This window comes from Fukomys damarensis, unplaced genomic scaffold (genome assembly GCF_012274545.1).
Source record: "Fukomys damarensis isolate Sample0158 unplaced genomic scaffold, DMR_v1.0_HiC HiC_scaffold_1, whole genome shotgun sequence".
NCBI classification, from domain to species: Eukaryota; Metazoa; Chordata; class Mammalia; order Rodentia; family Bathyergidae; genus Fukomys; species Fukomys damarensis.
Genome location: NW_022900913.1, coordinates 32,193,960 through 32,221,814, shown reverse-complemented (window position 1 = coordinate 32,221,814; position 27,855 = coordinate 32,193,960). Strand labels below are relative to the sequence as shown.

Here is a 27,855-nt window from a genome sequence, read left to right as displayed (position 1 = left end):
TCCCTTTAGATGAAGATGCGGCTCATAGATGCCTTTTAAAGTTACAGAGCTATCATTGGACAGAACAAGTAATTAGAACTCAGTTTTCTTGGTTCTTGGGGCTTCTTTTTATATGTCTCTTTATCTTATGCTATGTGATCATTTCCAAATCTCATCATTAATTCATTCCACTCTACATTGGGAGCCCTTTGATGCTTTTACAAGTACACTTTTTTAGTTTTGTCCTGGCCTTTTTATTCTCTTCAGCAGCAAGGTTGTTCAAATTTACCTACCTTGTCATCAACAAAAGCAGAAGTCTCTCCCAACATTTCCAATACCAAAAATAATTAGGCTAAAATAACATCAAATACCACTCTCAGCCTGTCTTTTTCCTTCCACCATCCTCCTCTATTTTCTACCCACACCAGCTCTGATCACTCGAACAAAAAACATAAATCCTGTGTTCGTGATACCTGATCAATCTGCGGACCCCAAATTTATAAGAACCTATTGAAACTGTTTTTAAAGTATATTGAAATTTCCTCTGCTTTTGCAGCTACTTCAGAACATTTTGCCATCCATGGATTTATAATGGCCTATTTTCCCTCTGTTCCAAATCTAGAGGAACTTACAGTATTACATAACTATTTCCTCTCTGCTGACTCCCTCTTTTCTTTATCTAGTTATTGCTATTTTTCTTTTTCTTTCTTTCTTTTTTTTTTCTTCTCAGATTCCCAGAGAAGTCAGAATGCTAGCTGGTGAGGTTTTGGTGTCTCTGGCTGTACATGACTTCAATTCTGTGATGTATGAAGTACAAAGCAACTTCAGGATCCTAGAGCTACCAAATGAATTCATTGTACTTGTCCTGGCTGAACTAGCAAGCAGTTATGGTACAAAGGGAATATTCTCTGCGTTTCCTCTGGGAAACACCCACCCCTAACTAATTTCCTAAAACTCAAATAAGACCAAATGGAAGAAGGGAAAATATCCCCATGTACGGGTGATCTAAAGAATTAACAGAGAGAGTAGACAACCATTTATAAACAAGATGAGCCTGCTGACTCATTAGTGCAGAGCACACTGAATTTGGCCTTTCTCCCACCCTAGCCTTCCTTCATCTGGATTTGCATTTGCAGAAGCATATGTTCCACCAGACATATTCTGCAAACCACTGAATACATACCTAAAGATACAGTTTCCTACCACTTGCTTCTACACTACTTTAATAGATACTATTGAGCAACTGCTACACTACAAGGCCTTGGGTATCCGGCAAGCTTGGGGTAGAGAGTCTAGGGTTAATAAAACAATTACCCAAGTAAACAATTGCCGATAAACAACAGGTACAGGTAGCTGTATATCTAGTGCCTTCTCTCAAACTAACCATTCTCTGGCATTAAAGTGGGGGAGAGGAGATAGAAAATACCATCCTACTGTACCTCGCCTGCCTCCTCCATGCCACCTTGACATGCTTGTGGGTGCAAGGAAAAAATTTACAGATCCCCCAGGGAAAGGCGAATAATGCCTTTCTCCTGTCCTCTCACTGCAGTGTCCCAGAGTATCCCCTTCATGATGATGACCCTGCTCACCATGCAAACCATGCTCAGGCTGGCCGAAGATGAGAGGATGAAGCAAACTTTCTGCCTCGGTGGGTGTCACTGTGAGTCCCTCTTTGCCTAGAAGGAGACCACAAACAGTCTAGTAAACAACTTGCTTTTTTTGCTTGTTATTTCAATCTTGCCTTTTCTAATAATAATAGCTGCCATGTATCGAGTGCCTATCACACCGAAAGTGCTTTGCAGCACTCAGCTCTCACAGTTCTCCAAGATAAGTACTGTCAGCCCACTTTACAGATGAGAAACTAAGTGTCATGAAAAGTCACACTTTCCCCACAGTGGTGACACAGTCAGTGGCATGTTCAGGTGTCATTCAAATGCAGGCCTCCACAGTGAGGACCACCGGGATTACTCTTGCTCCACTCCCACTAGCCTCCTTTTAAATTAAATGACACTTTCTCTGTAGTAACTGTGGAAGTTTACCGGCTCTTAGCAGTAAGTTAAATTTTGGTATCTGATCATCATACACTATGCAGTAAAGAAAAGTAAGCAAAGTAACCAAAATATATGCAATCATGAAAGCTAACCAAGCAAACTGTGGTAACAAATCCCCTCTATCTCAAATTGAAATGCACCTACTAGAACCTAGAGTCTACAAAGAGCATGCCCTGAAATTCCTAGGGAAATACATGTGTGGGGCTGAGAGAGGCTTCTTGGGCAGGTGTGGGAATCCAAAGTTTCATTCCTGTGCAGTCACTGAGCCCCCAGTGACTGCCCTCAGTTGCCTCTAAAAACATCAGAGGTAACTGCTAAGATCCCTTCACTTCTTAGGTACCCTTGCACTACTGTTTCATAATATTTTAAAGCCTATACTGGTTGAAATATCTTCTTTACCTTTAACAAAGCACCTTGCATTCTCTTTTGCACATTTCCTCTTGTTCTGTCCACAATTAAGGTGTTTTGTTTTTGTTTTTGTTTTTTTTACTATCTTGAGAATTTGTTATATGTTTGGAACTGCTCCAAGTATTTAAGATTATTTCAACTAACCTTTGCAAGTGGGTGACATTTTTCCCTATTTCATAGGTAAGAAAATTGAGACTTAGGCTAAACAATCTGTCAGACAACTAGAACATGGCAGAGCTAAGCAAGTCAATTACAACAGTCTGATTCAAGGACTTAAGTAATTATACTGGATTTCTTTATTCTGTATCAGTGGTGGCAAAACTATGGCTTGCATTCTGAAGGGGGTCATTTGTATCACTGAAAGCTCTTCAAAAGTTTGTCCTCACTACTGGTCAATATTTTACTCTTCAATATTTTCATTAACTCTACTTACTTATCGCAGCTAACACCATGTTCTTGCAAGTAAACTTTGAGTCTCTCTCTTCAAGAGTCTTCAAGTGTCTCTTAATGGTTTTAATTTGTATTTTAGTAACTTGGCTGAACACTTTTTATATTTTTATTTGGTACAGCTGTAAGATTGAATAGTTGGATAGGAGCTATGATACATTTGTTAATCATCAGTAGTCTCTTCTCACATTATTTTATGCTTTTTAGCTTTATATTTTTCTCAGTCTATGATTCTATTTTTTAAATGCAGCCCTTGAGAAATTCAGCAAAGCCATTTACAAGTATGTCAACCACTGGAGAGATTTCCCTTATCCCAGATTGGATGCCAACCGGCTCTCTGATAAAATCTTCATGCTGTTCCGGTACATAATGGAGAAATGGGCCCCCACAGCCTCGCACATGAATGTGAGTGTAGTCTCAGGAAGCTCCTTGGGATCTCCGTCCACACCAGTTACATCCTGTTTAGTCCAAGTTGAAATCACATCATATTCCGGTCTCTGTGAGAAATGTAATACTTAACTACCTTCTTCTCATTGTCTTTTCTCTGCTTTAAGTCATTAAGATATGTATGTTTTTAAATAGTTTAGAGTAGTTTAACTGTTAGCATGGAATTTTGCTTCTTTTTGTGACATGACAATCTGTTTCTTTTGGACATTACTGGTTACTTTTGATGCTTTTCAAATCTTGAAATTCTTCCATCTATTTCACATCACTATTCATTCTCTCAGCTAATATTTATTAAATCCCCATGGCATGCTGGGTACTGTTCCGGAAGCTGTAGACATAGCAAGGATTAAGCAAACCAAAATCCCACTCTTACAAAACTGATATTTCAGTGCGTGAAGACAGCAAATAGGCAAAATAACAAGAATGTTCATACTTTTATATCTTACATCACAAGCTATTTTTAACCTGAATCACTAGCTGGGAAGAGCAACAAGTCACAGAATCGATACTACTTATAAATATCATGATTAAACATCTAAAGAACGTACTCGGCTGTGTCAAAATACTGCGATGCCTTGTAGAGAATAGCTTACAAAGTACATTCACATATATAATCGTATCTTTATCTTGTCTGTTTGCTATGTTTGAAGTAGTATAAATTATATCCAATTTTTTTGTACCAGGGATCAAACCCAGGACCTTGCACTTGCAAGGAAGGTGGTGTAACCACTGATCTAAATCCCTTGCCCTCAAATTATATCAGATTTATGTCACTTTATTGCTATAGTATAAAAAGCTTAACACTGAATTAGTTCTGCAGTCTACTTTCTCTTCTATACTTTAAGCCATTAAGGTGTTTACTTTTTAGCATGCTGGGGTTGTTAAAGCTTTAGCAGATTATCCTGTAAGAATTTTTTTCTTTTTTAGCTCTTTTACCTTTGGTGATAAAATTAATGATTTCATTTTCACAGATTTGTACATACACATAACATAGTTTAATCACTTTTACCTCTCACCTGCTCCCACATCTGAAGTCTTTTCTACAAGGCACCTAGGAAACAAAATCCATTTGACAGTTGCTCTCTTTGCTTTCCACAAGAAAAGCCAGGCAGGTGAAGATGAAGGTGGCAAAGGGGTTAAAGTAGCACAGGGAGGAAAACCTGTCTCCCAGGGGTGGAAAGGCTGCAGCCTTGGACCTGAGCCTGCAGCCCAGGAGGCTGCTCACTACTGGAAGAGCACATTGCCTCAAGAGGGAATCAACCCCAAAGAGAGCATAGGCTGGCTATGAGGCAGCATGAGTTAGTGCAGTGGGAGAAAAGAAAGGAGACATAAGGCAGACAAAAACGAAACCGGAAGGATGGTCTTAGCCACCTAACAAAGGGACTTGAATGCTATCCAGGAGTTTACACTTTCTTTTAAGAAATGAGAAACTCTGAGGTTTTTGGCAAAGCTTTGAATATACTAGAAAAATCATTGTAATATCAATGTTTAATATGGGATCAGTATAGGTACGAATTAAGGCATGATTATCAGTTAGGAGGCTATAGAGTTTTTCCAGTTCATAAATGGTAGAAGGACCAATTAGTGTAATGTCAGTGCTCCTGATCAGAGTAGTCAGATATAGAAGAATAGAATCAACAGCATTAATTAGATGATTATAATGTTAGAAATGGAGGCATCTGAGATTATTGCTAGATTTCTGATTTGAGTGATGTTGAAGGCATTCATCTAAGCAAGGAAAACGAAAGAATAATAAATTTGGTACAAAATGGGCTTAACGTAGACATTTGGATTCAAATGCCCATGGTACAGTCAAGTGAAGATATTAATATGTTTGGGAATATTCAAGATTGGAGTTAAAAGCAAAAACTGGCTATGTAAATTTGAGTATCATAGTTTCGTTAATGACTACCAAATAATGGGTTTTGTATTGAATTGTTCGAGGTGAATATGTAGAATGGAGAGTGCTAAAAATAGAGTTCTATGGGAAAGCAAAGAACTTATGGAGAAATAAGAAAATAACTAAAAGAAAAAACAAAGTAAAATGAGGTCTTAGAATCTAAGAAAGTAGGTTTCAAGGAGCACATTGTTACTGGACTCAAGAAAAAAAAATCTTGCAAAGTGTCTATTACACAAAAATATGTGATAGAAGCGCCACCCAGCTGATGAATGGTCTTGAGTAGAATAAATGTTTGCTGTTATTAGCAGCTAATTTTTAGGGTAATCTGTCCTACAGTAAAATACAACCAATACAAAAAAAATCATGTACTATTGGCTTTAAAAGTATAGAATCATATATTAATGAACGATATTAGTTTTTAAAAACTCTAATGTTTAGAAGGTAGAAAAGAGAAAATCAGGTCAATAAAAAATATATCAAAATACACTCAATGTTGACTATCTAAGGTCCTTGCAGGTAATATGCTTTCTTCATCCTAATATTTGTGATATCTAAATGTTTGTAATCAACAATTACTCCATCTGTACGGTATATTGTGGAAGTTATTTGTTTTCAGGGTCAGGTGGAAGCCACATTATAGGGGAATGAAAGGTAGGGGAGGTGAGAAATGGGGGCAGCACATGGGAACCACTCCTTCAAAAAGCTTTACTCCAAGAAAAAGTAAAGAAGTAGAATCAGGTGGGGACAGCATTTCAAGGGCGGGTTCCCAGGTGAAGTAGGGCCACTAAATATGTTTAAATATGAAGGAACATTTTAATTCATTAAGCGATTGAAAGAAAGTGACTACTACAAGGAGGCTACAGAAATAGGAGAGAAGAGCAAGTATTGAAATAAATAAATACACACATGTGAATATAAATGCAACTCTGCCTCAAGCGATGGTCTTCATTTGAACATTTTTTAGAGTCTCATCTTGCCAGAAAGCAGTAAATAAAGTTTTTGAAGGGTCCCTGAAGCTCTTGCTATTCTGTGAAATGTTTAAAAAGCACAACAAAGTATCAGACATGGCGTGTGTTGGTTTGCTCTACAGACTTTGGCCCTGGTGAAGGCCCATGGCCCCACAGTGAGCCTGTTGCTGCACCGGGAGGACTTCTGTGAATTTGCCCTGAGCCAGGTACCCTGGCTGCTCAACCAGTATGGCAACAAAGAGACAGATTACCACATCACTCAGGTAAGAGCTACACCCTCGGTGATCTAATCAGAGCATGGATCTGCAGCCCTTTGAAGATATGAATCTAGAAATGGATTGAGAATATTCATTCCAAACCATGGAGGCTCTGACCAGGACAGAGTGGGCCACAGTCTTTGAAATAGCTGCAGGAAGAGTATGGGTTTGTTCTTACAAAATATAGCTATTTGCCTTCCACTCCGGCTGCTGCTGCTTCACTAGCAACATACACCTGATCTCCCAGCACTTCCATTTCAGAGTCTAAAGCAGATCCTAACTGCAGCAGTCCTTTATGACACAGGCCTTCCGAGGGCCTTGAAAAAATCCATCTTTATCAATTTACTCCACCAGGTAAGGAGATCATGCTATCAAATCTATGTGCTGTTTTTAACCCGCTTTCTGTTTTTTAACATCTACCACTTCATTTTTCCTCCCTGTTCAGATTTCCAGAGTTCCAGGGCCTCCTTTAGAAAATGAAATTGAAGTTTCAAGCTGTTTCCTCATTCTAGGTAGGATGCAGCATCAAGAGGGTATTAATGAAAATGGTTCCCGCAGGGAATGTAGCTCAGCGGCACAGCACCTGCCTGACAAGCACAAGGCCCGAGTTCTATTCCTGGTAGCAAAAAATGCTTCCCAACTGATGAAGACATCAGTGATTAAGGATATCCAAACTGTGTGGTTACTTTCACACGCACACACACACACACACACACACACACACACACACACACACACACACAATTTCCCCAGCTCATAGTGTTCTGTGCTGACCCTTCTCCCCACAAGTTCACCAGAAGAGTAACATAGGTAGAGTGACCAATGATGTCAGGGTGCCCAGGACTGGTGCAGAGGTCAAGGGAGGGAGAATATTCATCCTGCAAACCAGAAACATGCTAGAAAAACTAGGACAACTTGCTAACCCTGAGGATAGGAAATTGTTTTCCCCATGGTATTTGAGATTATATGAAGCTGCCAAATCCAAAGTCACCTTTTTTTATTCTCCTTGATTATTTTTATTCAAGCTTTTTCAACCATCAGTTCTATCTTGTTCCCTCCCTTCCTCCCTCCTTTATCCCTCCCTCCGTCTTTCCCTTTTGTGCTTTACTTTGAATTGCAACTCTGTGCTTCACCTAGTTGGAATGCTTGACACAGGCTGTAAAGGAGGTGGGAAGGTCTTAGATCAAGATGCACAGCTATGCTCCCTCAGGGTCCCAGGGCATGAGGAAGAGTTGCTGTTCAGTACCTCCCATCTCTCTTCCCTCCCCTGGTACATCACTTCTTTCTTGCTGTATATTTTTCCTTCCTTTATCTCCTAATTAGCCAGTTTCTACACTACTGTCCTTTTGTGTCCCTCTCACCTAATTAAATAAATCACTTTGTGTCCAGCAGTTTCCAGCCGAGAATTTCTTCACTCTTCTCTTACCCCAGCAAACCCTCCAGCTTCCCAGCTGTGAAGCAGCATCTTGTCTCTGCTTCATCTTCCCACATTGTCCTTGTCATGCCCCCCCCCTCTCATTTTCTTATAAGGACACCAGTCATATTGAACAAGAGACCACTCTGGTGGCTTTCTCTTGATTGTATCTGCAAAGTCCCTATTTCCAAATAAGTCCACATTCACAAGTAGGAAAACAAGTGAGCCTAGGTACAGAAAGTTCTCTTAGTTAAGCAAACTACTCAATTAGCTACATGATGCTGAGGAAGTAGGGGCATCATAAAATCCGGTTACCAATTGAAGAGTGACCTTGACAGTCCTCATGACGAAATTTCCTTCTTCCTATTCACAAGTATTTTTACCTAAGATGAAAAGGAGATCTTATCGTCAGTATTTCTTAAACTTGCAGCCCATCTGAATCCTGCAGAACTGGTGGGCTTTTTTGACGAACAAATAAGAAGTAACAATGAAGCCATTCGAATGAAAATATTGACTTTGCTAAGATCAGCAATCAATGCTGAGGGTGAGCAATGGAAACAAGCCAGAAGTGTCTATTTTATAGCAATAAGTGAACTGAAACCTGTATGTGGGCTAACATTATCCTACATCTTGTATAGTCTTGTATGCAAGTGAAAATATTTCTTTAGCCTTTTCCAATCTATTCCTTTTTAACAGGCATTTTCAGTTATCCCTCTTCTTTCATGATATTTATGAATACATTTTAAGAATAAGTGGAGTTTTTGAGAATTTTTTGAGAATCAAATTTAGAAGATCCAAAATATTGGGAAGGTGACCCAATAATAAAAGTTAGAGAAGTGTAGAAGTCTCTAGAGACTGGTACATTTAGAAAAGGGCAGAAGGTAATGAATTGCCATATTTAATTTATTCTGAGAATCATGTATTTTCATAATGCTGAATGAATCTTTCAATTAATAGCATCTTCAGTTATAACTGACCATTAATGGTGCTTCTTGGATGATAAAGTTGATTATATCCTAGATTCAATAAAATATGAGAATTAATTAACTTGCAACATGATATACTTTTAAATAAGCTGATAAATATGAAGTAGTCTTACAAAATTAGAGCTGGTCCATCAGGCATAATATATTAAATCCATAGTATGATCTAACATTTTCAACAAGATAAAAAAATGTAATATCAAACAAATAAGTGAACATTTTTGAAGGGTTGAGAAAGAAGATAGGAAAAAAATGGATAAGGTAAAATTCTAAAGACAAAAATCTTTGAAACTGTGAAACATAACTCTAGTGGTTTTTCATCAATCTTAAAACATATTATACCCCTACTAGGTCCAGCCTCACAATTTCTCCCTTTCTCTTTCAGAGCCCAAGCTGAGGAATCACATCATTTCAATTGAAAGAATAGTCAAAGTTGTCATGAGTGACCTAAGTCCAAAAGTAAGAAAATTAAAATTAACTTTTATTTGTTTGATGATAGTTTCAGGAATCAATGGATTGACTCGGATTCTGCAAAGATTTATATCAGGTTGCTTTATAAAGCTCAATCACCAATTCTATCTTCAAGGAACTTGATCCCAAAACAGATAAACTAATCAAGATAGAAGCTAAGGGCTTCTTGGCAGAAAGAAGACTTTTGCCCAGAACAGCACTATTTCAATGTCCTTCAGATCATTTAAAAATTAAATGTTTCAAAAAAAAGGGATGGAGGGAGGAGGAAGGGGAGGGGAAGGGGATGGGAAAAAAAAGAATTGAAAGGAGAAAAAATGATGAAAATCGAGGTTTTGTAAATGGGAATGGGATGAAAAGTTGGAAGGACCAGAGAGGGAAGGGAAGGCAAAGGGATGAAAAACAAAAAGAAACAGAAAGAATTATGATGCAGTATGTATACATACCAATTGTCATGATAATTACAACCAGTAAGTACTGTGAACATGTACTAATACAAAATTTTAAAATTAAATGCTAATTTTAAAATATATACATCTTCCTTCCCAAAATTAATAATCCCTGAATCTTCTTTTTACCATAGATTTCCTGTTTTTAACCAGAGAGCAAGTCCTGAACATAGAGGATGGCTCAATAATTCCTGATTATTTAATTAAAGTATTTTCATGTTAGAAAATACAGAATTTAGCTAGGCATAGTGGCACATGCCTGTAATTCCAGCTCTTGGAAGGCAGAAGTAGAAGGACTGCTGAGCATTTGAGACCAGCCTGACAAATATAGCAATATCTTGTCTCAAAAAACAAAAAGGACAGGACAGGACAGGAAAGGAAAGGAAAGGAAAGGACTTATGCTGCAAAAACTCAAAAAATTTTGCACTTATAATTTTTATGAAATCCACATAAAACCCTTTGCAGAAACTTACAAAGAAGAGAAAATTTCTCCACGGAACTTTTATCTCCTGTGGCTATATTTAAGATAAAAGGAACTTTGCAATAACAATGGAATATATATTATAACCTGGCCAAGTAATTGACCAAGCCAGTAAAAGAATGACAATCTGTAATCCCAGCACCCTGGGAAGCTGGGATAGGAGGATCACAAGTTCAAGCCTACCCTGGGTAATTTAGTGACTTAGCAAGACCCTGACTCAAACTTTTAAAACAAGAAAGAAAGAAAAGAAAAGAAGGGCTGGGGATATAGCTCAATGTGAAGGCCTTAGCTTTAGTCCCATAACAACAAAAAAAGAAGGAGGAAGAGGAGAAATAAAAAGAGAAGGAGGAAGTTGTTGCTGTTCAGAATAAATTTTTGGTTGTTTTTTGTTTGCTTGTTTGTTTTGTTTTGCTTTGTTTTTTGCTGGGGATCAAACTCAGGACTTCGTGCTTCTGAAGTAGGTGGCAGGACCACTGAGCTAAATCCCCGGCCCCCAGAATACATTTTTTAAAGGCACAGATACCCTAAGGAAGAGGCTGGCCAGCTTACTGTACAAAGAAAGAAAAGTTATACACGGTATGATTGAAAATAAGGAGAATCAATTTTTAATGATTACCTTAAAAGACACATAGCCATTAATCTCCTTCAGAATACTCTCCCTTGCTCTGAACACACTTGGCCCATCATTCCTGCACTTTCTGAAGCAGTTCTGAAAGTCCTCTTTCATAAGTGTCTTTAGTTGCACTGTGGCAGCTGTCTCCATGTCCGAAATAGATTCAAAATGTTTACTTTTTATGGTCATCTTGACTTTGAGGAAGAATCAAAAGTCACACAGTGCCAGATCTGGTGAATAAGGTGGGTGAGAACACACCATCATGTTTTTACAAAACTGGCATTATGGCAGTGGACACTTGGCAGCAATATTAAATGTACTGTTTGTTTGTTTGTTTTGGTATAGGTTGGGGGGGTCCTTGAACTTCCTAGGCAGGCAGGTGGCAGCACCACTGAGCTAAATCCCTGGCCCATTAAATGTATTATTTAAATCACACCTCATAAAGATGCTGAGGAGGACTTCCAGAACTGCTTCAGAAAGTGGCAAGAAAAACAGGATAAGATTTCAAAGTGAGGGGGAGTATTTTTAGGAGGATTCATGGCAATATGTCTTTACTATAATTTTCTTCTTCATTTAAGCATTCACCATATATTTTGATCTCCCCTTTTACTTTTTCTTCCTAACTTAGACTACTTGGAACCTTTATGCTTTGGCCACCACATAGCTGTGTTCTAAAAGTTGGGTCTTAGCTGTCTGTCCTGTAGGGAAGCAATCTAACAAACAAATTTAAACAAAAGCATTAAAAATGTTATAATACAAGTTTATAGCATTTCTTTCTAATTCCTAGTCATAGTCCCTAATTTTCAGATTTCAGAAAGATATTACTGTGTTAGTAACCCAGAATCAAAACCCATTGATATTTCTGCCCTCCCCAAAAAATACAGACTCCACCTTACACAGAAGTAGACTACAAGTAGCTTTAAAATGCAGATAATTCCATTGGAGTTTCACCCTCAAATAAGTTTGCACCAGATTTAAGAAACAAAAATTCTAGTTTTTAGAGTTGTTTGGATTTCAAAATTGTGAATAAGCAGCTGTGGATCTAGAGTTCAATCTTTATTGAGTACTTTTTAATGTGAAACAGTATTTTAGCCCAATGTTATGAATACATCATATTATATGAGAGAAGATATATTTTTGGAGATAAATACAAAGAGTTTGGTTAAAAAGAGGAATTTCCAGGACTGTGAAAGTCACTTCCTACTCCATCTATTTATTGCAATTTTTCTCAATTTACACTCCCACCTTTGAACATTTCATGAAGGTTATAAAATAGGAAAAGATAAATTTCTAACCTGCCAAACATATAATGTTGCTCTTGCATTGCTATTGCTCCAGGTTAGGACTTCTACCCTTCTCCTTATCCAGACCATGTGTGAAAAGTCCTACATTGAAGCTCGGGAAGGATGGCCCTTGATTGATTACGTCTTCGCCCAGTTTGCAGCGTCCAGCAGGAAGCTGGTACGAACGGAGACTACAGTTACAGTTTTGAGTGTTGTGCTGCAAAAAGTGCAGTTGACTCAACTGGGCTTCTAAAAAATGACTGAACTCAGTAGGGTGTAGTAACAGATGCTTGTAATTCCAGCATTCTATGAGTCTGAGGTAGGAAGATCGCATGTTTGAGTTAAACCGGGGCAGTTTAGCAACCTAACAAGATCTTATCTCAAAATTTAAAAAAATTAAAAAGTGCTGGGAATGTAGCTCAGTGTGAAGGCCCCGGATTCAACGCCCAGTGCTACAAAAAAAATAAAATAAAGGTGGGGATGAGAGGTGGTGGAGGAGAGGAGGAGAGGCAAAAAGAAGGAGAAGGAGGAGAATGGATAAGGAGAAAAGGAAGGAGGAGGAAGAAAAAGAAGGAGGAGGAGGAGGAAGGAGGGGGAGAGGGGGCAGGGAGGGGGTAGGAAGAGAATCTCAGTCTTCAGTTCTCTTGGTTTCCTAGTTTCCTCTCACTAATAGCCCTTCTATCCTACAATACACACAAGTTAGGTTAAATCACCATTTTCTCTGAGGAGGTAAACCAACCTCCAAATTTAGGGAGGGATGATTCCGACCGGGGCGGAGACAATGGATTGTTTTGCAGAAGAAAAGAGGCTGTACCTACCGCACTGCTGTCTGGTCCACTTGGGCTGCTAAAGCAAAAAGGTCATAAACTGTATGGCTTATAAGCATTCATGTATTCCTAATAATCATTGAGGCTGGGAAGTCTGTGTCTGCTGAGGCTATGCTCCCTCACAGATGGTGCCTTCTCACGTGTTCTCAAACAAGCAGAGAGCTAGCTGTTTCTCTGAAATCTCAAGGGCGCTGATCCCAAACAGAAGGGAAGGCTGTTTTCACCTCTCAGAGACTCCACTGCCTAATACACTTTACAGGTTAGAATTTCAACCTAAGAATTTGGGGAGACACAAACATCTAGACCATAGCAGCTGCAGTCAGCTTCCTATAGATGAAAGCCACATGCATAAGATCTTATCCATCTTAGCAACTTACCAGAAATGAAATTACAGTCCACTCCACTAAGAAGCAACACTTTGAAAATTTTAGTCCTGAAGAAAATGGCAAAGGCCAGAAGGAGAGAGAGAATGTCTGCAACTCAAATGTTCTCAGTACTTTTGCTTTTCTAGTTCACCTAGTGGAATATTTTCCAACCTATCCCTTCGAGGAGCCCTTTCAAATAGGGATTTTATATAGGAGACCAAGATCCCTAGATGTGGGGAGCGGTTTTAGGTGAGATACTCCTGTGTCTGAGAACAGATCTAAGTAAGGTTAGAGAAACCAACATTAAGGATTATTTTTGCCTGTTTCGTCTTTCTTAAAGGAGAAACCAGTGAAAACTAACTCCCCAGAAGATGAACAGGGAGAGAAATCTGTTCAAGATACAAGCCTCCAAGTCTTAAAAACATTGGACCCACTGGTGATTGGAATGCCTCAGGTAGGGTCCTTTTGTCACCACTCATAGTTACTTTGATCACCTGCCCGCTCAGGAGTAAAGACGTAAGTTGGTTCTGCCCATGTCATCAGTTTATTGTGCTCTGATTTGAGGAAATGTGTCATGATGCCCAGGATCCAGCACATAATAGTTTCTCACAAATGCACAACAAATTAATTAATTTAATCATTAAGATAATTAATACACACTACTTACAACTGGATAGTATATAACAGTTTATAAACACCTTAATATATTATTTTTCTTCTTCCCATAACCAATTTAAAAATATTGAGTAGTAAGTGGTGGGTATAATGCAATTAGTGCCAAACTTTCCCTACTCATCTGGGAAGGCACTAAAAACACCCATGCTGAGGACTCACTGGATCCTAATTAATCTACACCTGAAGAGGAGGATCCATGGATTCCGTATTTATTTTTCTTCAAATAACTTGAGAAATGATTTTAGTGGCCAGAAGTACACAGCACTTTCAGGAGACAAGCAACAATCACCCAGTATAATTGGATCAGATGTTCCATCTAGTATAGTATGCAGTTCTTGAATTATCTGCAATATTTATTTCCAGTACAGATTTCCAGTCCACATAACTGAGAATCAGCATATACAAACATAAGGCCCACAAGTCTACCACCAAGTCCCATATTTCTGATGCACACTGAAGACCGAAATCTTCTGAATGAGAAGAAGTAAAATTAGAGGCAAACTCTAAAGGATGTGGAATGCTAAAGTTTGTGGTTGATGAGCCAGTGAAAAGTTTAAGTGAGAGCTAAGCATTGAAAATGATAGTTGTAGGTGTTTATATACTAATATACAATTAAAATAAGGGCAAAGAGATGTGTAGCAGATCCGATGCTGGACACTGCAGCAGAGTCATGTTAGGAATGAAACATGAAAGGGCAGGGAAGGTTTTACCATGAAAGGAACTCTGTTTGGTGATGAAATGCAGGTGATAGAGAAAAGAGAAAAAGTCCAAGTTGACACCAAGGCTTCAACATCAAGTTTTCCCACAAGAGAATATTCTGACTAAACAAGCAACAGATATGCCACACCTCCAGAAGCTGAAACACAGAATCCCAGCAGCCCATTCACCATGCTCTCCCAGGCACTTTCTGGGAGGCAGTTTCACTTCAACCTCGGAGTTTCAGGTAATCTATGGAACATTTTCAGTTATCACATTGACAGAAGGAATACTAGAACTTAGGGATGATAAATTTCCAACAGTGTCTGGAACTATTTCTCACAATGAAAAGATTGTCTTGCCTCAAATTTCAGGAACAAACCCCAGGGAGAAACAGTGACCAACAGTTTGCATGAAAATGAATGTACTGTGCAGAGATTTTATTTAATTATCTCATTTTGACTCAAAATGTGAAATTATAACAATGAGAAAAAGTTTCTAAATCAGAAACGCATAGAGAAGATTAGGGAGAAGTCATGGAAAACAATAAGTAATCCCTACGTCTTCACTTTGTTTCCCACAGGTGCTATGGCCAAGAATCCTTACTTTTGTGGTACCTGAAGAATATACAGGAACTCTGAATTACCTATTCAATATTATCAGAATCCTGATTATGGCAGAGGAGAGGAAGAAGCACAGTGTCACAGAGTCCACAGCCCTTGTCCTCTCTCCAGGAGCTGGTTTGTACACTCACAAACAAAACAGCACTTTTCTATTACAGTTGCAAAACACTCATTTCCAGAAAGTCTACCATGCTTTGATCTTACACTAAACCCAATCAGAAATTTTCTAGCCCCTACAGTGATGATAAAAATTGTTTTCTCTTTTTAGTGAAACTACCTTCACCACAGCAGCTACTGGCCAGGCTTCTGGTGAGTTACAAAGAACCAACGTATACGATAAGTTTTAGTTGATATGGATAGTTCAGTTCAAAATAAAATGCTAATAAAATGCATAAATACTCCAAGCCAAAAGAAAGACTAAAATAGCAAATAATTTTCTACTCTACAAATGACTCTGTTGAATATACTGGCAAGATTACCTTCTCATTCTGAAATATTTGCTAAATGTTATGCTTTTAAAGTATGAAATGAATCTCAGCCTTAATTACCATTAAACAAATTCCACATTGATTGTGTGCTCTTTCTTTCTTTCTTTTTCTTTCTTTCTTTCTTTCTTTCTTTCTTTCTTTCTTTCTTTCTTTCTTATTTATTTGTTTGTTTTCTTTTGGCCACACAATCATTTCTTCAAACTCTTCCTCCATGTATATTTATTTGTAGAGATATCTAAGGTTTGGGTTTTTTCCACTTTTTTTTGTGGTTTGTTTCTATGTATATATATATATTTTTTACCTTTGAGGGGGAAAAACTAGGATGACTGTCTAAATATTAACTTTGTTATGATGATTTATTAAAGGGTTATCCAATTTAGAAATTTGGAACAATGACAAAATCAAGGGAGGTGGGTCTTCTAAATACCTCTAAAATTGTTAATCATTTTTCTCTTCCATCCTTCAGGTAATATCTGTGCTTGCCAGTTTAGGGAAATTATGTGGGGCTGGTGCGATTGGGCTTTTGAAGATAGTGCCTGAGATGATTCACCCTAAATTGATAGACCTGTGGAAAACACACATACCTGTTCTTCTGCAGTCTATGGAAGGTACAAGGGAGTGGAGTCAGGTCTTTATCCAAGGAGGCAAGGAAATAAGGATTTCTCTGTATAATGTCATTATTATTCATGTTAGGCAATCAAACTATAAACTCGGTATACATTTTTTTTTCTTGATTCCTTATATTCTATTTCTCTCTCAATACTCAGTGGAGAATTTGCTTTGCAAGAACTTTTACTTTTGCTTTGATCTTTCTCTGGTACCTAAACTTTTTGACATTACTCATTCATAATAAAGCACTAAAATATGATCATTTCATTCCTTATTTCTGAAATTAATAACAAAAACCCACAATTTTTGCCACTGATTTAAAATTGTGTCTCCACCTGACAAGCACATTAAAATTGCCCACATAGTAAATTTCACCTCAAATAACCACTCTGAGCATGCAGAAAGCTTGAAATGAAACTCCACCATCCACTGGGGGCCTAAAGTGGAGAATTTGAGTCTTGGTTATCTGTAGTCACTCTTAACAATTTTTATTTCCAGGAAAGAATGCTAATATGGTGCTGTGGGAAACTATGCTGCTTCAGGTAAGGGTGTCTTCTAGATCAATCGTTACTGATGGATGGAAAAATAAGCCAAAGCTGCCTCTCTTGACAACTAGATTAACAACAGAAGAAGCAGATTCCAAAGGGCAGTGAACCATACTTTTTTACTTGGGAAAAGGGCTAGCATGCTGGAAGTGATTTTTCTTAAGGATGGTGCTCTTTAAATCACCATAACATGAATTGCAATACTTAGTCTTCTCTCATACACAAACCTTTTGTACCTGTACAACTCAACAGGGTCAGAAGCAGTGCCAAATCCCAGAAATGGTAAATTGCAGGCAGGAAGCAACAAAAGAGTTCAATTTTGGGAAACTACGTGTCAAGTAGTTCATGAGCACGGAGCTTTTAAAAGAGTAGGATTTCAGTTCATAAGCCAGCTACGTAAAAGTTTATTGTTAATTTTCAGTGACATAATTAATTTTCAGTGACTTTCCCACAGCATCCCCTCCTCCATTCACCACCACTTTTAGAAACAGGATTTCTGAGAACTGTCATGTTTTTAGGGACTCCCGTGAGCGATTGTTTTCCATCATTAAAGCCAAAAGTGACTGTTCTATCAGGCTGGTCCTTGATTCTAAGATCACCTCTTGTATACTTCCCTGATATTTCCCTCCTTCTCTCAGAATTCCTGCTACCATTTTAAAATTGTTCACTTGAAAGAAGTTTCTTTTGTTTTTCTCTAGCAGAAAACCTTCAAAATAGTTTCTTCTAGTCTTTAGAGTTCTAGTTTCTCTTTTACAGAACTGACTTCTTCCCTTAACTTTCCAAGTTTATTTAATTTATTTTCTTTAATAGACCCATTTGATGAGCTCCTCTTTTAAAAATACATACAAAATTTTTCACCAGCCTCGATACTAAGGGTCTTTTTTCTAACCTTAAAGGGGAGAAAATATAGGAGAAATGTTGCTTTTAAAAATTGCCATGGGCTTTGTTCTCCAAAAAGACAAAAATATCTTTTTCTGTCTTGTTTAATGATGAAGGACAGACATTAAGAAACCGATTGTGACCCTGACTTAGAACAACTAGTGAAGCTAGAAATATTTACATACTAATGTGCAGAAATGTGCTGGAACATCTAACTGGTTGTTCAGGACATTTAGTTCTTTATTTTAAAACTATTCCATGGGGGCCGAGGATTTAGTCAGTGGTTTGGTGGCCTGGCTTGCAAGCGCAAAGACTGGAGTTCAATCCCCGGTACCAAAAATTAATTAATTAATTAAATTTAAAAATGAAACTATTCCATGTATGTATTTTTAAAGTATATAATAAGCCAAACTAACAATATCAAGTGAAATTTTCCCAAATCTAGCACATTTGAAAAGTGCTACCTTCAATATAAGTTTCAGTTTGGAGTACTTTGTACTTTAACTCTCAGTGTTTTATTTATTTATTTATTTATTTAAGAAGGGAAACAGAAAGTACTTACGTAGAGTTATTTCTATATTCTATACCTTTAATTGTTAATGGAAGTTCAGAATATACCAGAAAACAGTTTTTAAAATAAACTAATAAAGAAAATTTCAGTGACCAGTTATTTTATGGGGAAGGGGATAATCCCATTTAATATATATTAATGCTATTAAAAGATAAGCTTGCAAAAATAAGTACAAGAAAGCACATTAAACAGCCACACTTATATCTAACTTTCACTTCCTACAACAGTTGCTCAAAGAATCCTTGTGGAAGATCAATGACACAACCTGGACCATTCAACTGAGTCGAGATTTCAACCAGCAGATGAACAGTTACAGCAACACCTCCATTGAGAAGGTTGGTTTTCTGCTAAGGGACTGTCGCATCTACAGTACTTTGTGCTACAAAGCTCCATCTTGACTACACTGCCAACAAAAAGCATGAGAAATAGAAAAACAGAAGCTAATCTTTCTAAGAACAGTTACTGAATGTTGAGTATTATCTCCTTTTATCCTCAACTTTGTCCCAAACCAGCTCGTAAGGCCACATCTTTCTGCAAGCAAGGCTGGGATAGGATAGATGTGTCTGACTAAACTTCGCAGGCTCTTTTCCAGGGAAGGAAGGCGAATGCATTCAAAGAGGCAAAGAGCTGTCTTTGTCACAACATTGGTCTAAGGTCAGCTTGTTTTAACTTTGTGTTATTCTGGTCTTGTGACGCTGGCTACCAGAAATAATATGCCACAGATAACAAAAGCTTAGAGGTAAAAGAGTGCTCAAAATCAGTCTTCCTTTCCTCTATCTCCAAATGACCACTCCATAACGGTCTGCTTTGTAGACTTTCATCTTAAACAGGGTGTCAATGCAGTGTGTGCTGCTAATTTAGCCTAAAGGAAACTATTTAAACTCCCTGAATTCTCAACATCTTCACCTTTAAAATAGAGACAATACTCACCCCATCGAGGTTGTAGTGTAATGAGGGTCAGTAGATAAAGTATAAAAAAGCTCCTGGTGAAGTGGTTGGCACAACATATGTGGTCAGTATAAAAGTAGCTTTGATTGTGGTCATTATGATGCTAGTATCCTTCATAAATTTATTTTCCTGGAAAAACATTTCTTACATTTCATCAGTTCCAATGCTAAGTGTTTTTTCTAAGAAATTATTCATTGTTAACCTTCAGCTCTCCTGTGTAATTTTTGAAATTCCTACCACTGATTGGCTCTCAGATTTGGTACAGAGTACTGATTCTCCAGACTGATCTGCCAAGCCTGAGGACACACATTAAGATTTCATGTACACTGCCTCATCTTCTTAGCACACAAACTTTCCCTGTGCACCCCACATATTGCCATTCATCCAACAGCTTCCATATCATCAAAACTACTCCAGGACAGTGGTGTGAGTAGACAGAGAAATTTAAGCGATGAGCTGCCTCGATGACTCTCACCCCTTGTATGGAATACAGGTAAAGTAAGAATGTACCAATAGCTTTTGCTATACAACAAGCTACTCCTGTTGGCTTAAAATAATAGCCTCATATTTAGTTCACAGATTTTCAGTTCAGTTATTTGAGATGGGATGGGATGGGCCAAGAATAACATTCTTCTCCTGTGAACTGGGCTCATGGTATGCACTGGAGGTTGGCAGACTGGTATATGATAGTCTTACTTTGGGCAGTTTGAGTCTGCTCCTTGTAGTTTCTCATTCTCTGGCAGACTACCTGAGATTTGCCTTCATGGTAGTAACAAAAACATATGAAGTATAGTTTCAGGGATGGCATAAATCACTTTTGCCACTTTCTCTTGGCCAAAGCACATCACAAACCAGCCCAAAATCTGGGAAAATAAATGTCTTCCTTTATCTTTTTTAATCTTTCTTGATAGAAGGAACTGCAATGCTCCCAGTAAGGAGAAATGAATAGAAGTAGGGTAGAAAGACTTTTATTCTTGCATCCAGACACTTTTTATGCTGGTACTATGTTCCTGATTCTGCACCTATTCCCAGTGCAAAAAAAAAAAAATGCAATGAATGAGAATCAGCAGAGAAGCAATGGGTCAGTAGGACTGGGAGGCACTGAAACTAACTTCCTCCATGTAAGTCAGATTTCCCTCTTCCTGAAATCAGTGTTTCTCTGCAGCACAAGACTTTTCCAGACTTCTTTCCAGTCCTTCTCCCAGAATGGCATTAAATACAACCTAGCATTCTTGCTCCTAATTACCATTTACTTTTGTGTCAAACACAATTTTGCTTGTTATAATTGCATTACAGTTGGGGGCTTTGCTCCTGAATAACCAAGTGTGGGTGCTACCTACACAGATTATCACTCTGATCCGTTGTGTTCACTCTCATAGCTGAAATCACAGGAGGAGCTCCACCGTTCATCGCTTTATGTGACCTCTCATCCCAAGTCAGACTGGCTTGCACAATTTCTCCAGAAGTAACTAATTTTGCTTCCTCTGTTTCTACTAACCTTTCTTTCAGATCCATTGATACTCCTCTAATCAATGATACCCAGTTAATAGCTACAACCCTACAATCTTTCAGAATCCTTGAAATGAATGAGCTATTTCCCAGTTTTCTCTTCTACATGTGACAGAGCTGGAAATCCTAAGGAGATGCTCAGCTGATATTATAAAGATATGAAAGATTTGAACAGTAGACAACTAATCAAAGCCATCTTGAAAATAATCCTTTTTCTCATATGGCATGTTTATTTCTTAAGCACTTATTAGCTATCAGGAACTATGCACTATCATAATGAATAAGACCCTTAACTACTGAGAACCCAAATTCTGAGCATAGAGACAAAAAAAAAAAGAAAAATTATAACAAGTAATGAAGGATATTATAATGGTAGGGGACAAGGTATAGTGGAACACAGAAGAAAAGCTCTGATATGAGACATAGCTGGGGGAAAGAAGTACAAATGAAAAGAAGTAATATGTGATGTTCATGGCTATTAAGGAGTTATTAAGTCCTCCAAGTTTCTTTCCTTCAGTTGACTATTTTAATGCCTTCCCCTTTCCATCAGAGTCTTGCTTCTCACCCTTTAAAATTCTGTTATCCATCACTTGTTTTCCAGAAATTTCTTTGGAAGGCTTTGGGAACCACTTTAGCATCCTGCCGAGATAAAGACTTTGTAAGCTCACAGATTAAGGAGTATCTGATTGCTCCCAGCCGACTAGGGGACCAAAGACAGGTGGGACCCTTTGCTTTCAATTTCCTGTTAAGATGGTGATTGTTAATCCTATCCATGAAACCTGTGACAACCTTTATCTAACCAAAATTACTCATGAATACATTCAGAAGAGTCCAACAGAAACATTTTGGGAAAAATGAGTTTCCCCTATTTAAATATTGATATTTCATTTAAGCCAAGGTTTTAAAATACTGGAAAACCCATTGTAAACATTCTTATTCCATAAGATCATCCTTGATATATTTTCACGTGAGCTTCATAACTTAAAGCGTAATCATGACCATCTAATTCACTGAATTTACAAGCTGACAAAAGCTTTAAGAACATAGTTTTTCAACTTGCTGAGACTATGAGTGCAACCAGGAGGGCTCTTGTGGAGTATTTTCACTCATTCCCTGTCAAGTATGGGCTGTAGACCATACATAACTATGCAGAAAAGAGGATTGTATTAAAAATAAGCAGGCCAAAACAATTATCCCCTGAGTTAATAGAGACCACTAGTATTTTTTTAAATCTTGCAGGATGTTATATCTCTCCTCAGACACTATAGGATTTACATTCAATAGGAGAAATGACTAAACTTCAATTTTGAAACTATTTCTGTGTTGGTATTGTTTCTCTTGTTCTCCTCAGATATTGCTCTTAGTGCTGTGTCTAACACCATGTCCTCAACTTGTAGTTCTGTTGTAGACTAGGAAACAAAGTGAATTTGTTTTAGATACAAGTGTCTAGGGAGGGCCTCATTTAGCTTGAGGGTTTCACAGAGAAAAATTATGACATCCATCCAGAGATACAGTGTGACAAATCGTAAGCAACATACCTTCACAATCTTGAGTGTCCCATGAGCTTGAGTCACTTAGGAAATTGACCTCAGGTGAGTAAAGTGTTGACAAATGGCTTTGTCATTCTCACTGAGACTAACTGACTTTCAAGCTCCTACACATGACTCTGTCCATCATATAAGACTAGAGTTCCAATGGCAGCATCAGAATAGCTAGATTCAAGTCTTGGCTCTACAAGATGCTATCTATAGCACTCAGGGACCACCAAGGGAAAAATCAGAACCCACCTGATTAGCAGTGTTTATGTACAGTGTATCATGGTGAGCAGTTCCAGGTGAGGGGAAAATTTGAGTTTGAAGTTGCAACTTTGAGGTTCTCTTCTGGGGAGAAAGGACTGATGAAGTAGAAGCAGTGGGACATCTGCGTCAATTTGAGGGTCCAGCTGAAGTTGAAACCAGAAACTGGTGCTGGTTTTCTGGGGCATCACTTATTTTCTGGCAGCACCCAGCACACCAGATGCTAGGTAAACTGGAGGGTCAGTGTATCCTGGCCATGGGTTTTGCCAGAATTGAATGACAGTACAATATACTGTTGCAGAGTGGGTCACAGAGTAGAAAACATGGGGGAAGGAGAATTTAGGAAGGTAAGCTGGAAGAGAAATAAACCCAGACAATTATGGAATGAGAGTACAAATAGAATAAAAGAATCAGAGCATTTATGTCTTAGAACGTAACCAAGTGGCATATGGATCTGAGGCAACGGGGATTCAAAGGGTTGTTCCAAACATCTTCTGGTGATGGAGGTGTGCTAGTAACTTAGCATCGCTGAAACAAAATACTCAACACCTGCACTTTAAAAGAGGAGAAGTTTATTTTAGTTCACAGTGTCAGAGAGTTCAGTCCACGACTTGTTGGCTCCAAGGCAAAAATGGCATGGTGGAAGGGTGATGGGGAAAGGTGTTCAACCCTTGTTATCTAGGAAAATGGGGGACCCCATTCACACAACTTCCAGGTCACACTTCCAACGACGTACCCCTCCATTCAAACCCCTCCCTCCTCAGCCTATTTCAGCTATGAATTCATCAATAGATTAATCCGCTAATAAGTGCAGTGCTTCCATGATCCTACCTCTTAACAAATGAGACTTTTATTTATCTAAAGTATAACGGGGATTATAACACAATATCTGAGAACTCAGAACAGTGCTGGCTGAGACCTTGGTGATGTCTAATCTATGGATTATCATATTAGGATTGTGCAACCAAATATAATCTAATAGCATGCATGAACAAACTGCAATCTGATGAGGCATAACATGAATCACAACAAAAGTACTGCAGTGAAATCGGCTTTGCACAAGAGAGGCAGGGAGGGGAAAGCGTGGGCACATAGTAATTTAACCTCGGAGCACAAACAAGAGCTACCAGCTCTCAAGATTCCCAACCACTTAAGAGGCAATAACATTTCATCAGCACAGTGATCCTTTAAGATACCAGTCTGTATAGCTAGTAATAACTATACTTCAAAATAGCTAGGGAGAATGAGTTTTTAAATGTTCTCTTCAAAAGAAACTAACAGTATTTGAGACAATGAATAGGATAATCAGCCTGATTTGATCATCCCATAATGCATACTGCTATTGAAATGTCACATTATACCCATAAATCTGTGTGCACTCATTATCTGGTAAGAATAAAACTTCTTTCAAATGAGTAAATAAATGAAATAAAAATATCAGTCAACTGAAACCTCCACTGGCTTCCCATCTAAGATTACAAACCCAAAAGCTCCACTAACACTTAGCTCCACTTTCTGTCTAACCTCATCTTGCGCTGATCTCCTCTATGATTATCCACTTGACCGTCTCCAGTGGACCTCAGGGATACTGCACTTACTTTCCGTTTGAAACTCTTCTTCACAGACTCTCACTTATTTCAGGGCTCTGCTCAATGTTACCATGCTCATGAGTGCGTCTCTGAACATCCCGTTTACATTTCCAACCTCCCCCCGTCCTCACCAGCTGGTCTATTTCCCCACTTTTCTTCTCTCTGTCGCACCTACCACCATCAGGCCTGCTCTGCATTGACATGCTCACTGAATTTACGTGTTTGCTTGTTTCACTTCCCCACTGCTTCCCTGGCAGTTCCCCCAGATGCACACTCCACAGGGGCAGGGAGTTTGATGTGATCTGTTCACCACTGCATCCCCAACACCCAGAAGAGCGCCTGGCATGTGACAAGCACTGAATAAATAGACGTCGAATGAAAAATAAAACCAGTCATATTCAAAATCTCATGCTTTTTCTGATTTCAGGGAGTAGCATCTATTTTAGGATGCTGTGCTGAGAATCACTTGGATACCGTCTTAAAAGTTCTTAAAACATTCCAAGATGAGGAAAAGTTTTTTATGAATCGATGCAAGGTAAAAAGAATCATCTTCTGTAAAGTGCTCCGTCAGTACACAGACAAACAATACAACTTCTTCAGCGAATACCCTTTCTCCATATTATTCCCTCTCCTGTTTGCAGGTCCTTATTCCATGTCAAAATGGTTCAAGCCAAGGCTCTGTTGGACAGTCAGCTGTATAACAAAGCCACTCAACAATGCTCACCTGGAAGGTCCTAAGGAGCCCCATGTGTGCCTGTGTTTTTCTGGCCACTACCTGCACAGGCCTCCTGCACAGCTTCCCTTGTGTATACTCCGCCTCCCCTAGAGGAGGGATCCAACTGGAAATTTAAAAGCCTCCCATAGTTACCTCTATTATCTGATGACTTGATGAAGGTCCTGGCTGTTTATGTTGGTATAATTAAGAGTATGTCAGCTTTAGATTCCTTTCAATCATCCAGTCCAGTTTCTTAAATCGTATAGTGAGCCACAGGATTAGGAAAATACGCATAAGAGAAAAAAGGAAGTCATAGTTCACATTATTTTTATCTCCCTCTCTTGGCCTTTAGAGCATTTTTTCCGGGAAAAAGAGCCTGACCAAGACTGACATCATAGTAATCTACGGCGCTGTGGCCCTCCATGCCCCCAGACGGGAACTTCTCACCAGTCTTCATCAGGACATCATGGTCCAAGTCCTGTATCTTTATAGCCAGGGCTCTCAGGTAACGCCTGCCCCTCACAGGGCTGCCTCAGTTTCCAAGCCTGGGTTCCCAAACCTTGCAAGGGTCCAGTCTTCAGCATCTTCAGGCTCAGTGATTACAAGCAGTGGGGGAGGGAGGGAAGAGAAGAGAAGGAAAAAGAAAAAAAGAAAGAGATTAAGAAGATATGTAGGACCTAGTGTGTTTGGGAACTGAGAATGCATACAAACAGAAATATTTACTATGAAGACGTAAGGTCAATGAACTTATTTCCTTCCTAAGACCTTGGACAGTGCGTCTCCTAACTCTTGTGATGCCATCTCAGATCAGCTGTATCCATGGTGATCTCAGCCTTGTCTGAACTTGAAATGATTGCTCATGTCCTACTTGAACACAGCTGGCTTAGTACTTCCCTATAACAGTTTCAGAAGTGCTACTCAATGGTAGTTGTTTAACTTTCTATATGATAATATCTGTAAACCACTTAGGACAGTGTGTCACATATAATTAGGTGGCATCATATATATTTCAAGTGAATAAGACGTGTCATTCCTCAGAATGGTCAGTCACCTCACCCTGCAATATTTTTCCCCTCCACTTGCACCTCATCCACCCTGAACCTCCTTGGTACCTGTCAAACAAGAACATTCCAGCTTCAGGGCCGCAGAACTAAACTGGCATTCATCTGGCCATTTCTGTTCTCCAAAGCACTTCGTTTCTTTAATAGACTGCTTCATACATAGGATAGATTCAAAACAACTTTGCTCACATTTGGCTACCAAGGACTCATCGAGGGATGAAGTTAAAAGATAGCTTCCCAGAGTGATCTTCCAGAAAGACTGAGTAGGCGGGTCCTGGAAGGCATCTAGAAATCTGTATGCTTTAAAAGTTCGTGAGCAGTTTTTCTCTACAGGCAGGTATGGCGGGGGACCTTTCACTGATGATGTGAACATCTACTTCTCTCCTTGTATCGTCTGCACTGAGATGTTGGCAACTGCACCTGAAGCTCCTTTATCTCCTCCTCCGTGTCTCTGAAAACCACATGTTTTACCCATATGTGCTCTTGACATTTATTCCCATACACATGAAAGAAGAACGGACTCACAGGGAGCTCATAGAACCTTAGATATCAGCAACTAGAAGTGAAAGTCTTGGGACAGTGATTCTCACACTTTAGACGCATGAAAACTGCCTGAACAGCCTGTTAAAAATAAAGATGCCTAATAACTCAGTCTTTGTGGACTGAATCATTGAATCCGTATTTTCAACACAGTCTTCGGGGGCTGATTCTGTTGCTCCCAAATCTAATGAGCAATAATGAGAATTTTAAAAAAATAATAAAAGATGCTTTGTGGTAGTCAATCCTTGAGGAAACTTACCACAGAAATTTTTAAAAAGGAGCAAGATAAAGATAATTGTATACTTTTAGCCAGGCAGGGTGATGATGCCTGTAATCCAAGCACTCAGGAGGCTGACTCAGGAAAATCATTATGAGTTCTAGGCCAGCCTAAGCTACGTAGTGAGACTGTCTAAAGACACATTTAAGGTGAAAGATGTATACGATCTGAAGAGAACCCAGAGTACTAAACGCACATAAAAATAGATGAGAGTTACTTTTAAAATAAAAATACAGAATACCAAATAAAACAGCACTTTTCCTTGAAACACCTGAAGCCAGTTGTAAATGTTGTGCATTATGGCACAGTGGAAGAGGGGTTTCCTGAAGTCCAACAGAAAACTGCAGTACCGGATACGGTGGTGGTGGCTCGCAGCACAGAGTAAACTGGGGTGACAGGTAGATGTCTGCAAGGCATGTGCAGTCAGTTTTGTGTATTCTTACCAGTTCAATTCAACTGCACACCTTTCACCAGCGAAACTAAACATAAGCAAATACGAATTGGTACACGCGGAAAATATTCCACATGTATCATTCTCATTGGAACAAGTTTGCATTTTCAACATTATAGCACTATAACAGATCTGACTGGACTCATAGTTCCAGAGTCACTGGCCCTGTGACTTCACTGTGTAACTTTTCGTTACTTTCACCTCCAAGAGCCTTTACCCTTTTTCCTCACCAAAGCCCAGTAAAAGCCCTTTAAACTGATTGTGAAAGCTGGAAACCTGAGCATTGTCAACTTCATCCTGGCTTCTGTAGCTCACTCCTGACTCACCTGCTGGGGTGCAAGCTCTCACTGTTAAAACAGGGGAGGAAGTAAACAGCTACACACCTACCTTGGCCAGATCCCACTCACAGCTCTCCTTCGAAGATGTTGGGTGGGTCCTTGGGCTGGGGATCTCTCTGGCTGCTCCTACTGAGTACCTGCTTTTGCTTTTAATTTTCAGGTTCTGGGCATGTCTGTGATGAATAAGGTATGAAATGATAGATAT

The 27,855-nt window shown here is 38.8% G+C and overlaps 1 protein-coding gene across 1 annotated transcript in view; it reads left to right on the top strand.

Annotated features, from left to right (window-relative positions):
* Nucleotides 1-27,855, top strand: part of Mroh2b (maestro heat like repeat family member 2B) — a 62,249-nt gene that overhangs the window by 3,939 nt on the left and 30,455 nt on the right. The window contains exons 4-22 of the mRNA XM_033760720.1: nt 710-869; nt 1,529-1,627; nt 3,136-3,290; nt 6,323-6,463; nt 6,719-6,811; nt 6,903-6,969; nt 8,302-8,415; nt 9,240-9,313; nt 12,204-12,326; nt 13,681-13,794; nt 15,295-15,451; nt 15,603-15,643; nt 16,289-16,430; nt 16,930-16,973; nt 18,654-18,761; nt 21,485-21,601; nt 24,696-24,803; nt 25,336-25,488; nt 27,811-27,837. Of these exons, the coding sequence (XP_033616611.1) occupies nt 710-869; nt 1,529-1,627; nt 3,136-3,290; nt 6,323-6,463; nt 6,719-6,811; nt 6,903-6,969; nt 8,302-8,415; nt 9,240-9,313; nt 12,204-12,326; nt 13,681-13,794; nt 15,295-15,451; nt 15,603-15,643; nt 16,289-16,430; nt 16,930-16,973; nt 18,654-18,761; nt 21,485-21,601; nt 24,696-24,803; nt 25,336-25,488; nt 27,811-27,837 (2,037 nt within the window). The remainder of the gene's footprint in view (nt 1-709; nt 870-1,528; nt 1,628-3,135; nt 3,291-6,322; nt 6,464-6,718; nt 6,812-6,902; nt 6,970-8,301; nt 8,416-9,239; nt 9,314-12,203; nt 12,327-13,680; nt 13,795-15,294; nt 15,452-15,602; nt 15,644-16,288; nt 16,431-16,929; nt 16,974-18,653; nt 18,762-21,484; nt 21,602-24,695; nt 24,804-25,335; nt 25,489-27,810; nt 27,838-27,855) is intronic.